Raw genomic sequence first — 13,624 nt, 5'->3', positions numbered from 1 at the left:
GCTTATCAGCATAGGTATGGAGAATAGACATAGGTATTAGACTGCTAGAGTTCATCAGATTTGTACAGCACCATGGCTTTTAAATCCAAAGAAAAGAAATGGGTAGGGTATATGTTTCTGCTCAGTCAGCATTGCAGACTCAGGCTAGTGTGTGGCTAGTTTGGTATTGTTCCACATTAGTTACTAGAAGTGTCAGAATGGGCACTGTGACACAAAGGGTTCCCCCAAAAGCCTTGATTTAAGAATCTTCCTCTGTCTCATAGCCCTACCTCCTTTTTACAGTGGCTAGGCTGATGCCTGATGAACATGATTAAAATACAGAGAGAACACTTTGGCACCAGGATCAGTAAGTGAATTTTCCTGCATTATGACCTCTTTCTAAATTTATCACCTTGTGGAGCCATGTGAATGGTAGTCTGTAAATCAGAACTGCTGGAAATAGCTTCCCATTACCATGTGATCAGAGCAGAGCTGCTGCAGTGTTGGCAGAACACCAGTCCCTGGAAAACACCTGCTAGCAGAGAAGAGCCTGTTCTGCTTTCTGCAGAGCCTGGATGTGTGTGTTCTGGCTTTCAGTAGTACTCGCTATTTCCTGACACCTGTAAACTCAGTTTTTTCTGACACTTGAACGGAAAAGGCACTGAAATGGATCTGAAGGCTGTCCTAGTCTTAGCCAAAATTATGTTCAATACTTTAAGTGCTGCGGTGGATAAGATGTACCCCTATAAAAGCTACTGCATGTTGTAGCAAGGTCTGTGTGGTAGCATTTCACATCTTCTTTTCGAACCTGACCTTTCGCGTTGCCCTCCTTTCTCTTCTTTCCTTTGAGGATTAATTTCAAAGCTCTTCACAAACTTCTCACAAAGGCCCCCTGTGCAGGAGATACTATGTATGTTTCAGAGGTGAAGAGAGGAAATCACAGAGAAGGGAAGTGACTAGCCAGTGGTAACACAGCACGTAAATGTAGTGTCAGCAAAGGGGCCCAGAACTCATGACTGCCACACTGTAACCATGAGACTGTATTTTGTAAGAATAGCAAGAGCTGACATTACGGAACTATTTCTTAGTTATTAGAGCAGTAGCCGTGTTAGTCTGGGTCTGTAAAAAGCAGCAAAGAGTCCTGTGGCACCTTATAGACTAACAGACGTATTGGAGCATGAGCTTTCGTGGGTGAATACCCACTTCCTCAGACGCATGTATTTTTTAGTTCTTCCTTTTTATCTTACAGGAGTTTCTTCTTTATAAACTTCCCACTGTTGTTAATACTGGTTCATAGACTTCAAGGCCAGAAGGGACCATTATGCACATGTAATCTGTTCAGTTTAGTGCTCTTAGTGAAGGGCCATCCTTTCAGACAAGCTTTTGGTCACTCCTCTGTAAAATACAGATATGCCTGCAATAACCTTGTGATACAGTTGCTGTGTGTGGCTAGTTTGGTTTTCTTTCTAGCATAGGGTGTGAGGGCTAGCATTTGAAAATGCTGGTTGCCTTTAAAAGGAACAAAACCATTTGAACAGAAACTTGACAGTGAGTGGGGCAGAGAGCTGACACTAGAGGATGGGACCTCCTCTAACTTCTAGGTCACTGGTTCAAAGCACAGTAGTGACCAAAGCCCTCATGAATGGATGGCTCTTTGTTGGCTGTTGTAAAACAAGTTGACCCTCGTACCATGCCACTGTCCCAAATTGTACATGGCCTTATATCTAGGTACCTAAGTGGCCTAAATCCCTGCAGTATCTGAGTGCATCATTAGCAACCTCCAAAGAGAGAACTAGGATTAGATGAGTCATGCAGGCCCATCTATCCCTTCACTCTTAGAGGTGCCCCACCAGGTCAAGATCGAGATACCTTCGCAGAGCAGCCTGTGTGAGGCAGCTTGAATGACTGCTGCTTGCAGTGCATCTGCATAGACCTGGGAGCTGTGAACTTCAGAGTTCTTCTCCCATTCCTGCCTCTGAATTGCTGGGGGGGGGGGACGGACCTGCTTTCTTGAGGTGCTCTGCATCCAAAAAATCAGACTCTTACCCTCAGGACTCAGTTTCCTTAGCTGTAAAATGGGGGCAGTGCTTATCTGCCACCTTCACTGGAGCAGGATTGAGGATCAATGAGCTAATGTGTGTGCTCAGAGCTGTCTGCAGTGGTGGTGTAGCTGTGTCAATTCCAGGATACTAGAGAGACAAGGTGGGTGAAGTAAAATCTTTTATTGGAGCAACTTCTGTTGGTGAAAGAGACAAGCTTTTGAAGAACTCTCTAGCTCAAAAGCTTGTCTCTTTCACCAACAGAAGTTGCTCCAATAAAAGTTTTTACCTCACTAACTTTGTGGTTAGTACTGTCACTCCACCACACTCCCACACCCACAGCTTTTAGGGGGGCAGGGGAGCTGAAGTGGGAGACAACTTAAAATTTCTCCCTCCCACCAGGTTTTGAACCTTAAATCCGTAAAGAACGGGTTAAATGTAGTAAACTTCATTCCAATCTCTACCCCTGTGTATGGAAATATCCCCCTGAGTGATTTGGCTCTACCATTCATTCCTCCTATACGCCTGCTACTTCCATGTTACTCACAAGTGAATTATCCTATTGAAAATATATATATGTGCATATAGTTTATAAGCTCATACCAGAGTATAGTAATTGTGTAACCTTATTACTGTAACTCTTCTCCTTTCTCATGCTGATTCTATCTGGTGCGTTGTATGGTCTCTCATTTTGTCACAGAGTACTTAAGATCTTGGGGCAGGGACCTTGTCAATGCCATCTCTTGCCCTCTCCACTTTCTGTGAATTGTATACATAATTACCTTAAATATGTTGTGGAGGTGGGATTTGTCCCAGTTATGCAATGTGTGCCATTCATGTGGAGCTGTGTTGGAAAAAAAATCTATGAATTCATTAATTGCTAAATGTTAGCAAGTCTGCATTGTTAATGTTTAAAGTCTTAAATTGTGTGCTTGGCCTCTAGGGTGGGGCATGGTCATGAGGCAGCTGTGTCTCTTCCTCCCCCAATGCCTTAAAATTCATCACTGTTGGCTGCCACGAAGGTAGCAAGAATGTAGACTAGTCTCTAGAGTAAAGAGGTTCTGTTATCTCTGTGTTTGGCTCTGGTGTGACTGCCGCTGGAATACTGTGTCCAGTTCTGGTGTCAAAATTCAAGGATGTTGTTCAATTGGAGAGGGTTTGGAGAAGAGCCATGAGAATGATTAAAGGATTGGAAAACCTGCCTTAGACTGAAAGAGTCAAAGAACTCAATCTCTTTAGCTTAACGGAGAGAAGGTTAAGAGGTGACTTGAGCGGTCTGTAAGTACTTGCGTGGGGAACAGAAATTTGATAAGAGAGGTGTGATGGGTTGGACACCCTGGGACGTCACCTGGTGTGCTGAGCTGACTATTCTGCCAGCCTGGGCCCCCTTTTTACCTGGTCTTGCTAGGCTAGGCTCCCCAGCCTTTTCCAGCTAAGCACACAGGCAGGGCCACACCCTGCTGCACAGAGAGACAGAGATCTGCTCTGAGAAGGCTCAGCTTAAGGGGCTTGCCACAGAACCCAGATGTCCACCACCCCTTGGAGTACAAACTCAGAATAAGATGAAATTCGCCTCTTCTCTCAATGTGGAGGACGGTATGCACAACTTCTCCCCCCACCCCCCGTGCCCCAGTTAGAAATCACATAAATTGGGTTATATTGTAAACTAGAAATAAATGTATTAACTATAACAGGTATATTTTAAGTAGTTAAGGAGGTAGCAGACAGAACAAGGCAGATTATGAAGAAAATAAACCAGAGCCTGCAAACTAAGCTTAATACACTAAAGAAACTGGTTACATGTAAGTTCTGATTCTAATAATCTTCACAGGCCAGACGCCCTTCCAGCCTGAGTCTAGTTCTTTCCCCCAGTTCAGTCTTAGTTGTTTCCTGCATTCATCTTGGGTGGGATAGCAGGGTAGAACTCACAACCTGGATTACCTTGGTCCCCACGTCTTTTGTTTCCTAGTGTGACCCCTGCCCCCCAGCTTCTCGTGGAAAAGTACAGAATTCGAGATGGGTTCCAGTATCAGGTGACATGGTTACATGCCTCTGTAGGGCCCCTGTAGCCATTCTTCACAGGCTGACCCACACATTCACAGGAAGACTAAGCTCTTTTACAGTCCGTTGTCTCTTGCTGATAGGCCATCACGGGCTTTTTCATTGTTGTACCTGAAGCGTTAGCAGGGGGCGTCTCCCAAAGTAACACGGTTGAAATATAGATACGTAGTCAATATTCCTAATTTCAGATACAGACATGATATGTGCAAACAAATAGGATAATCATATTCAGTAAATCATCACCTATCCAATGATACCTTACAAGGCCCATCTTGCTTAAAGTACATCTTAGTTATGTCATATTCCTATCACAAGCATATTTTCATAAAGAATATGGAGTATAATGTCACGAGGGCTCTTCAGTGTGGCAGGGAAAAAGTAGAACAGAATCCAATGGCTGAAAGTTGAAGCTAGACAAATTCTAACTGGAAATAAGGCATGTATTTTTAACAATCAGAGTAACTGATCGTTGGAACAACTTGCCAACAATTGTGGTGGATTCTGCTTCAATGGAAAATTTGTAAATCAAGTTTGGATGTCTTTCTAAAAGATATGCTCTAGTTCATGCACAGCAATTGGACTTGCAGCAGGAATTAATTCAGGGCAGTCATATGGTCGGCCTTTTATGCAGGGGCTCAGACTACACTACCACAATGGTGCCTTCTGGCCATCAAATCTGATTCTCCAGCTGCAACTGTGAAAAAGTGGGAGATTTTAGGCTCCTGGGAGCCTGTCTACACTTGAAACACTACAGTGGCACAGCTGCAGCTGTGCTGCTATAGCTCTTCAGTGTGGACACTGCCCATGCCGGTAGGAGGGGGTTCTCCTGTTGGTGTAGTCAGGGCACCCCTTCCCTCTCCCCTGACCTCCCAAGAGGGAGTAGCTAAGTTGATAGAAGATTTTTTCCAGCCCTGTCTACACTAGAGGTTAGGTTGGCTTAACTAATCATTAAGGGGTGTGTGGATTTTTCACACCCCTGAGCGATGTAGCTGGGTCGACCTAACTTTTGAATGTAGAGCAGTCCTGATGCTAGTGTAGACAAGGTCTGGGATGGAGTTTAATGCTTTTGAATTTTTGTGCAATGGATCTATCACTCTGCTTTTTCCTTTTGTCTCCTTAGTCATGGGACATATTCTTTCGCAATGCCAATGCTGGAGCTGCTCCAGGTACTGCTTACCAAAGCCCCCCTCCACTGAGCACCAGCCTGTCTGCACTGACGCAAGCACAGTCCCTGGTTCAAGCACAGCCGAATGTAGATAAACTAGTGGACGATCATCTTGCAGTGCAATCTCTTATCAGGGCATATCAGGTAAGAACACTTTTGTGTGGTGGTGGTGAATGGATACCAGTCTTCAGTTCAGGATTTGCTCCTTTTTAAAGACACAGGGCCTGATTCTTGACTGCCTGCAGCTTGTATAGTCATTGCCACTTGCCTTGCACTGGTGCCAGTGCCTCCTAGACAAAGGGCAGCATAATGAAGAATCAGCCCTGTTACTATTCAGGTTGTTGCCTGAACTCACATGCAGAATTTTGGTGACTGGGTAAGCAAACTGCATGCTGTGTCACTTTTCTGAACTACCGGTGGAACTAAACCTGTTACCCTGGGGTGCTGGAAAAGGCTTCCGTGGTTCTGGCTGTTCTGTGTTGCATTTACATGGTAAGTATAGCTTAAGAATGTTTCCTTGCTGTTTTGTGTGTAAAATCTACCTAATTTTAACTGCAAGCCACTGATCTATTGGGAGGATGCATTAGCTGACACTTCCTAGATAATAGGAGAGCCAAAACCATTGTTTTTATCCAAATAAAGTGATTATTACAGCTAAGATAGTTATTAACCCCATCCCATCAACTGCAAAACAAGAGACAAACCTTTGCCCACCCCTGACTGTTGGGTTGATGATTAGTTTCTAGAATTAACTTCTTAACAATAATGCCTCTCCCACTTCATTCCTAGCATAAAACGTGCTGCTGTGCAACAACTCTGTCTCCAGTGTTCCAACATACTTCCAGGATTAATCCCTGATATCCTAAAATAAAAATCCAGGATACATTTCTCATCTGCAGTTAGGAAGAGGCCATGCTGTCGCTGGCTACTTAAGTACGTTTAAATATGCTGGCTGAAACATTCGGATCAATACAAAGCTTGATGCCAAAAATCAACCTGTCAAGGGGAGCAGGCATCCTCTCTTGGAGAGAACATCTATGAACTATGGAATCTACGCTGCTTCTGATTTCCTTGCAGAGGCTGTCTTTTCTCAAGATGCTCTTAAATTTACCCTATGTTGTGGTTTAGTGGTTTCCTATGCTGCTGCTGAGGGTGGTTCATACATTTTTAACTGTTCTCCACTTTGTCAGGCCTGTGATCTTTTATTGTGGACAAGTCTCTCACGATTTATACACTTCAAAAAGAAAGTAATCTCATCTGATCATCCCCTCAACTCCACACACATTGTGCCATCCCCTTTATTAGCAGTCCCTGGAGCAGGTTTGCAAAACTGCTCATTACCGTTCAGAACTCTTTATTCTTAACTCGTGTCTCACCATCTCCCAACTGCTGGGCCTTGCATGCTCATGGAACAAGAGGTCAAGTTTGCAGTATTTAGCTCATACCCTGCTTGGTAATGCATAGGCACTGGTTCTATGCCAAAAGTCAGGCCGTCGCTCAAGGTCAAGTTGAAATATGCTGTAGATGGTCTTCAATCTCATCCCTGATTGTATGGTAGAATCATCCACTTCACTCTACTTCCCTCAGTACCAATGCTAATTCATGTTAGCAGCTAAACCCAATGTCTGCCCATTCTTGGTTTGTAGAATAAGCAGGCAAACCAAAGAGAAATACTTGGATTTTAGTTGTGTGTACGTAGTCCAGCCTGAGATTATTGTGGGTTTTGTTTTTGTTTTGTTTTTTAAATCCAATTACTGGTGAATATCAAATCCCCATTTCTTCCTTTTCTCTCCCTGTCACAGCCTTTGAAATGGCAGAATAAGAGTGTCCACACAGTGAGTTATACTGGTATAACTATTCTAGTAAAGTAGTGCCAGGATATCTTTCCCATGTAGAGAAGCCCTTAAAGAAAGGACTACAGAGCCTGGCAGATAAAGCAGATGTTGGTGACATATGGCCTCTTTAAAAGCACGAGGCAATTACCATCTTAAACACGGGATTGAACTGGAATATCTCCAAATTAATTATAGGGGAAGAAGAAACTGCTGAGTTTCGTAGTGGCAGGAATGGTGGTTTCTTCTTCGAGTGATTTGCTCATGTATATTCCACAGTAGGTGTGCGTGCTCGCCACATGCACTGGTGCCAGAAGTTTTTCCCCTAGCAGTACCCATGGGGGGGAGCGCCCCCAGCAACCCCTGGAGTGGTGCCTCCCCCCACCCTCAGTTCCTTCTTGCCGCCAGTGAAGGTGCATTGGAACTGCTTAGCTCTAGTCTTGCTGCCGCTTGTCCCCAGAACTGTTCGTTCAGCAGTACCTGTAGTCAGTTTAGTTTTCAGTGACGTTTAGTTAGTTAGTGAGCCGGGCCAGGGCATGCCCCAGGATTTAAGTCGTGCGGCTCTTGTAGGCATTCTATGCCAAGGAGTGACCCGCACGCAGACCGTCTGCGCTGCTTGGGAGAAACCCATATCAGCGAAAAGTGCAGGATCTGCAAGTCGTTCAAGCCCTGGACCAAAAAAGAAAGGGACATTAGACTCTGGGCCATCCTGAAGGAGTTGGCGCTGGTCCTGACCCCGGCACACCGCTCCAGAGGCAAGCCGCCGCTGGGATCACCGCAGTCACCGCCATCTCGGTCGAGGGAACGTTCCCGACACCACTCGCTGCCCAGTGATGGTACAGGGCTCAGTCCATGTGGATCACCCTCGACGCCAGCTAGACTGTCTGGATGGGTGCCATCCGATCAGGACTCCCGGCACCACTCGTCTTCATGGAGTGAGCACAGACAGGACCGCCAACGGTCCTTGTCTTGAAGGTGGTACCGCAGTTGGTCGTGGCATGACCATCGACCTGGGCGCAGACCTCGTCGGCTGCCTTCGTGGCCCACATCCCTATTCAGGACATTTGTAGGGCCAGCACGTGGTCTTCGGTTCACACGTTTACCTCGCACTATGCGATAGTCTCCCAAACCAGGGATGACGCTGGGTTTGGCAGGGCGCGGTACTCCATCCCGAGAACTTGTGAACTCCTACCCACCTCCAGCAGATACAGCTTGGAATCACCTACTGAAGAATACACATGAGCAATCACTCGAAGAAGAAAAGGCAGTTACCTTTCCCGTAACTGGTGTTCTTCGAGATGTGTTGCTCGTGTCTATTCCACATCCCGCCCTCCTTCCCCACAGCTGGAGTTGTCTGGCAAGAAAGAACTGAGAGTGGGGGGAACATGCAGTTCCCCTTACACCGCACCAGGCAGGGGCCACTCCAGGGTTCGCAGGGGGCACCCGCCCCCCCAGGGCTACTGCTAGGGGAAAAACTTCCAGCACCGGTGCACTTGGCAAGCATGCACACCTACTGTGGAATAGACATGAGCAACACATCTCGAAGAACACCAGTTACGGAAAAGGTAACTGCCTTTTACTTTCTAATCATACCGGCAGTTATGCATCTGATTGTTTTCCTGCCTCAAAACAAGCCTCTACCAGCCATTACAAAAATTAATCTGCCTTTGTATGATTATAATGAAGGAAATAGTCATATGCAACCCACTCAGGTGGAATTCCACCTCTTGCTGCTCTCATGGCTGCCTACACAGTTCAGCATGTCTGCACTGCAGAGCTGCTTTGTGTTAAATCTAGGAGATAAAAGGAAACTAATTTCTTCCAGCTCCCACACACATTCAGGGATTTGGGACTTGGGTTAGAAACTAGACAACTATCAAATCCATCTCCTGATGCTCTGAGTTCTGAGCTGTTTGACAGCCATAACCAGCCAAGCTGACCCTCCTCTGTTCTCAGTTACCAAAGAACAAGATTTCCAGCATTGGAACCCCAGATCCCTTGACATGCATGAATTGAGAAGCTGAAGTGGTTGATCTAATGGATCTCTCCATCTTTCAATTACAGGACAATCCTCATGGATTATCACACGCCTGTTCAAAGGGTGGGGAGTGGGTCCCAGACTGGTGCAGGGGAACATTTTTCGTATTCTAATTCAAGACTGTGGGGACTCATCAGCAATAACTCTGGAGAGGTCATGTGATGCGGGTGCTCAGCGCTTTCTGAGTGAGTTTCCCCTAATATCAAGCACTAAATTCTGACTCCTCAACGGATTAAACCACAGAAATCACTTCCTAAACCTCACTGGGATCCTTTACAGTACTAAGGCCTTGTCTATACATCCATGTTGTACCACTAACTATGCCAATATAGCTAAAGCGGTACCACACCACAGTTATATTCAGGAAAGGAAATAAGCTATACCACTGTAAGGTGGTGTTATATCTGTATAACTGGGTCCACACTTGAGTGGGAGCTGCAAATATGATATCCTAACTTGCAACTCAGAGTGGAAGCTGATCAGGAAGGGAGTCAAAATGTCTGCAAAATCTAGAGGCCTGGTCACCAAGATCAGGCAACATACTGCCTTCAACTTGTAGTTAGCTTTCAGAAATTAAACTCTGTCTCCAGGCCCCCTAACTGAAACAGCAGGTCTGTTTCAAAATCAGCTGACACCAGTGGAATAAAGAACAGCAGTGTTTTAAGGCCCAAACAGATAGATACACCCATCTGCAGCTTCTGGACAACAGCTTTCTAGCTGGAGAATAAAACTATAGATATTGAAAATAGAAGCTATTGACTCAGTTTCAGCAGCTGAGCAAGCAGTTGGTGGGAATGACCCCAGTGGTTTCTGAGGGAAGAACTCATAACTCATCAGCAGGAAACTGTTTGGCATGAGACTTATTCAAAAAACTAAATTCTGATCTGGCATAACATCTCTCATTGTGGGGTTGGGTTTCTCTGCACGTGTGAGCAATATCCAGATCCGAACCATCAGTAACGCTTTCCTGAGTTTGAGTGATATCTTCCCAAGCTTTTCTGATATCAGAAGCAGAGCTCCCGAAGCTGTTTCTGAAGAATACCTAACAACAATTCACATAAGTAGAAAACTGCCCAAAGTCTGTAATAGACCAGAGAGAGACTGAGAAACTTCCTTAATTAAACCAATGTCTGCACAGCCTTTAGAATTCTCTGTTTGGGTGTCTATACTGTGCTCCTCGCTGTGGTATCTGGGTGCCCATACTTATTCCTTAACAGCCTAAAGCTCTTTAGAAAGATGAGCTCCAAACCTGACTTGTAATATTGGCCTTTGATGGGTAACATCCTGCTTAGTTTGGAACTTGGTGTCAGTGGTAAGGTGGCGGCTACGCTAGAATGAAGAAGACTAAACTATTTGAGACTCACCTTGGGACCATCCTCTGTGCTGGAAGCACTTTGCTATTTCTGTGCTTAAACTTGTTGAGCGGTTTAAGTCTTGTTCCTTGGTTCAGTCAACCATTTATGACATTGAACTGATGTGCCTGCCCGACTTCAGTCTTGGAGCATTACCAGCTGCTCTTGTGCTCCCAATCCAACCCGCAACTCCTTCTCTTTTGAATTATTGTTGCAATGCAACAGGACTATATTCTCTGCACTAACTAGTCATTCACATTTAAGCCTGCCAGCCAACTTGGCATTAGTCTGACCCCTGGGATTATTAACCTGGGAGCTGACTCTTAACGTGCTATGATGCTTACAAGAAATAGTCATGGTTGAGTTCTTAAATTCTGGAAACTTGTAAGATAACGAGTGCCTCTCCTGTACAGATCCAAGGTGGTGGTAGGTCTACTCTTTGCTTTGGGATCACTTCTCTGATCTCCGAGAATCTTTCAGCAGAGAAGAAAATCTTTGCTTTGCCTATATTGAATTTGCCCCCCAGTGTTATAAATTTCTTCACTGTAGAGAAAATCACATAACCATGTGACCCTTCTGGGCTGCTATCTGGTGTTGAGCCGGAAAACTTCACACTGTAAATGTTGTTTAAATGTGAAACCAGGACATCCTAGTGATCCAAGCAGAAACAAAATAAGAACAACTTACCAAACCACACAACATACAATAGATCTGCTTTCTTGTGTCCTAGCTACTGTGGGTTGAAAGGGAGCCCTAGGATCTGACTGGGACCAGGAGACTATTAATAATGTTTCTCTTAGGCATGTGTTCAAGTCATGCTTGTCAATCCCTTGACCTGTTATTTAGGAAATGCTTTCAGAAATTATCTGACAGAGCTCAAAAGTCCCTCTGCAGAACATGAAGACATAATCCCTTCCCCAAAGCACTTACAGTCTAAGTAATATCCCCTCCACAGCTTACTTTGAACTGTAAAATGGAGTTAATAGTGGTTAACTCGGGGGGGCAGGAGGGGGATGGAGCGGAGCAGTGGAGGGAAGTTCCAGGGCCATGCTGATAAACTTTGTATATGGTGTAAACTCCATGTTGCTCTTAAACACAAGTTGTGATGTTTATGGGCAACTTTTTTATACATTATTACATGCAATGGATCCCTTTTGTACAGTGGCTTTGCAGAAAAGGTGGAATGTGAAAATGTGTGTCTCTTTTAATGAACTTGTTTAATAACTGTTCTGTGTTGTTGCTTCCAGGTCAGGGGTCACCACATTGCAAAGCTTGATCCTCTCGGCATTAGTTGTGTAAATTTTGATGATGCACCAGTAACTGTTTCTCCAAACGTCGGTGAGAATTACTCTGCAAATTAATTCGAATGTAATTTAACTTTTTTTATCCCTTCCCTTCCCTTTCCCCCCTCTCTTTTTGGTATCCACTTTCCTTTCCATTCCTGGCCCATTTCATAGATTCGAGGGCATCATGTAGCACAGCTCGACCCACTGGGAATCTTGGATGCAGATCTGGACTCGTGCGTTCCAGCTGATATTATCACATCCTCAGACAAACTGGGTGAGGGCTTTGAGAGCAGTTAGTGCCGCATTGCTTGAGCTCCTCTCTCACTTTCACAGCTTTGTTGTAGATAGAGCGCTTCACCAGGAAGAGGGGTCTTAAGTTTCCTTAGTAATGATCACGTTCTAAATTTGTATCTGGTGAAACATTGGCTTCACCAGACTAGCAGCAGTGCAAAAGTTCTACTACTACTCCTAGTTATCCTAGTCGACGTGTATTGTGCCATGTGGTAGAGCTAGGAGCCATGTTATCTCTCGTCTCCTACCAACATTTGTTAATTTACATTGCAGTTGTTAGTGGACTGACTAGTCCAGTGGTGCAAACAATTGCATTTCTGTGGAAATGTAAAGTGATGGGGGAGACAGGTATCATGGAGACGGGTGTTCATGCTTCCTTTCCTTAGCATCCTTTGCTACTGGAATCTTCAAAGCGCACTGCTGCTTTCTCGCCAACAGGCTGCTGCTGCTTCTGGGGGGCATGGTGGTAGCCCTCAGCAGGTTGGAGAAGACAGGAGCTTTATTGGTATTCTCCATGCAAGAATAGTGCCGTCAAAAAGAAATCTCTCTTGAATTACCCACAGTCATATGTCATGGTGCTAATTTTGTGACAATGCTGTTGCATTCCTTAGTTCCTCGGCTTGCTGTGGAACTTTAAAACAAGTTGAATGCACAGTTTCAACTCTGACCAATAATTGTCTGCTAGTGATCATGACAAGGAAGCTTTGGAATGTCTTCCCATATTAAGTAGAGAGGTTGAAAATACAGTGCTTTTGGTTGGAAGATGCATGTATGTTGCACAGATGACTGTGTGTGTTGTTCAGTACTTGACATTCTGTCCCAAAGGTGCTGAAATTCCAGTACCTCACAGCAGTGTCTAATTTTGATCTCTGTAGTATGCTGCCATTCTTCTAGTCTAGATTATGGTGGCTGAGCTCTCTCTTAACTTGCTGGTGCTTTCCAAGGGTTTATAAACCTGATTCTGTAAGCTCTCCTAAGCAGCATGCTTCTAACTTAGACTAGAGCAAGAGTAATGACCACTAACCCTGACATGGGTGAAACACCTGATCAGAATATATTGTGCATGTAAATGTATTTGATGATGTCTTGTCCAGCTACCAGTATAGGAACAGGAACATGCTGCTGGAATCTACTCAGAAGTGTGCAAGGGGAAATAATTTAAAAAATCGACTTGTTTGGCTTGGCTGAAGCATACAGGATTACTGAAGCAGTAGTTGCATTGTAGCTATGAAGGTCAGGTAATCCTGTCTACAATCGTTCATTGTTCCTAGAGCTCTTGACATTTGGGTCCGATTTTGTATTCAGGTTTATCATTAGCCATTCAGTCCCTTGTAGTCCAGTACAACTTTAAAACAAACAGTATTAGCTGGTGCTGACTTCGTCAGTGAGCAGTAATGAGGGACTTGATTTCAGACACTCAGATTCATCAAACAAGGGAAAACCTTTCGCAATCTCAGCCCAATGTCCAGAAAATGCGTATCTAAATAGAGTTGTCTGAGTCTGTGCCCCAAAGACCAGTGAACTCTGGGTGGAGCTAGTTCTGTGGCTGGAATCCCTTCACGTTGATGGCTTAGCCTGTCA

The 13,624-nt window shown here is 44.8% G+C and overlaps 1 protein-coding gene across 8 annotated transcripts in view; it reads left to right on the top strand.

Moving 5' to 3' along the window:
* Positions 1–13,624, top strand: part of OGDH (oxoglutarate dehydrogenase) — a 95,954-nt gene that overhangs the window by 36,547 nt on the left and 45,783 nt on the right. For 4 of the 8 annotated variants that reach the window (XM_039521376.1, XM_039521378.1, XM_039521377.1 and 1 more), the window contains 2 exons: positions 5,200–5,388; positions 11,924–12,026. In XM_039521376.1, the coding sequence (XP_039377310.1) occupies positions 5,200–5,388; positions 11,924–12,026 (292 nt within the window). The other 4 variants (XM_039521375.1, XM_039521373.1, XM_039521379.1 and 1 more) reach the window with 3 other exon arrangements.

Source organism: Mauremys reevesii, linkage group 2 (genome assembly GCF_016161935.1).
Source record: "Mauremys reevesii isolate NIE-2019 linkage group 2, ASM1616193v1, whole genome shotgun sequence".
NCBI lineage: Eukaryota > Metazoa > Chordata > Testudines > Geoemydidae > Mauremys > Mauremys reevesii.
The sequence above is the reverse complement of the archived record's forward strand: the minus strand, read 5'-3'. Positions and strand labels throughout refer to the sequence as shown.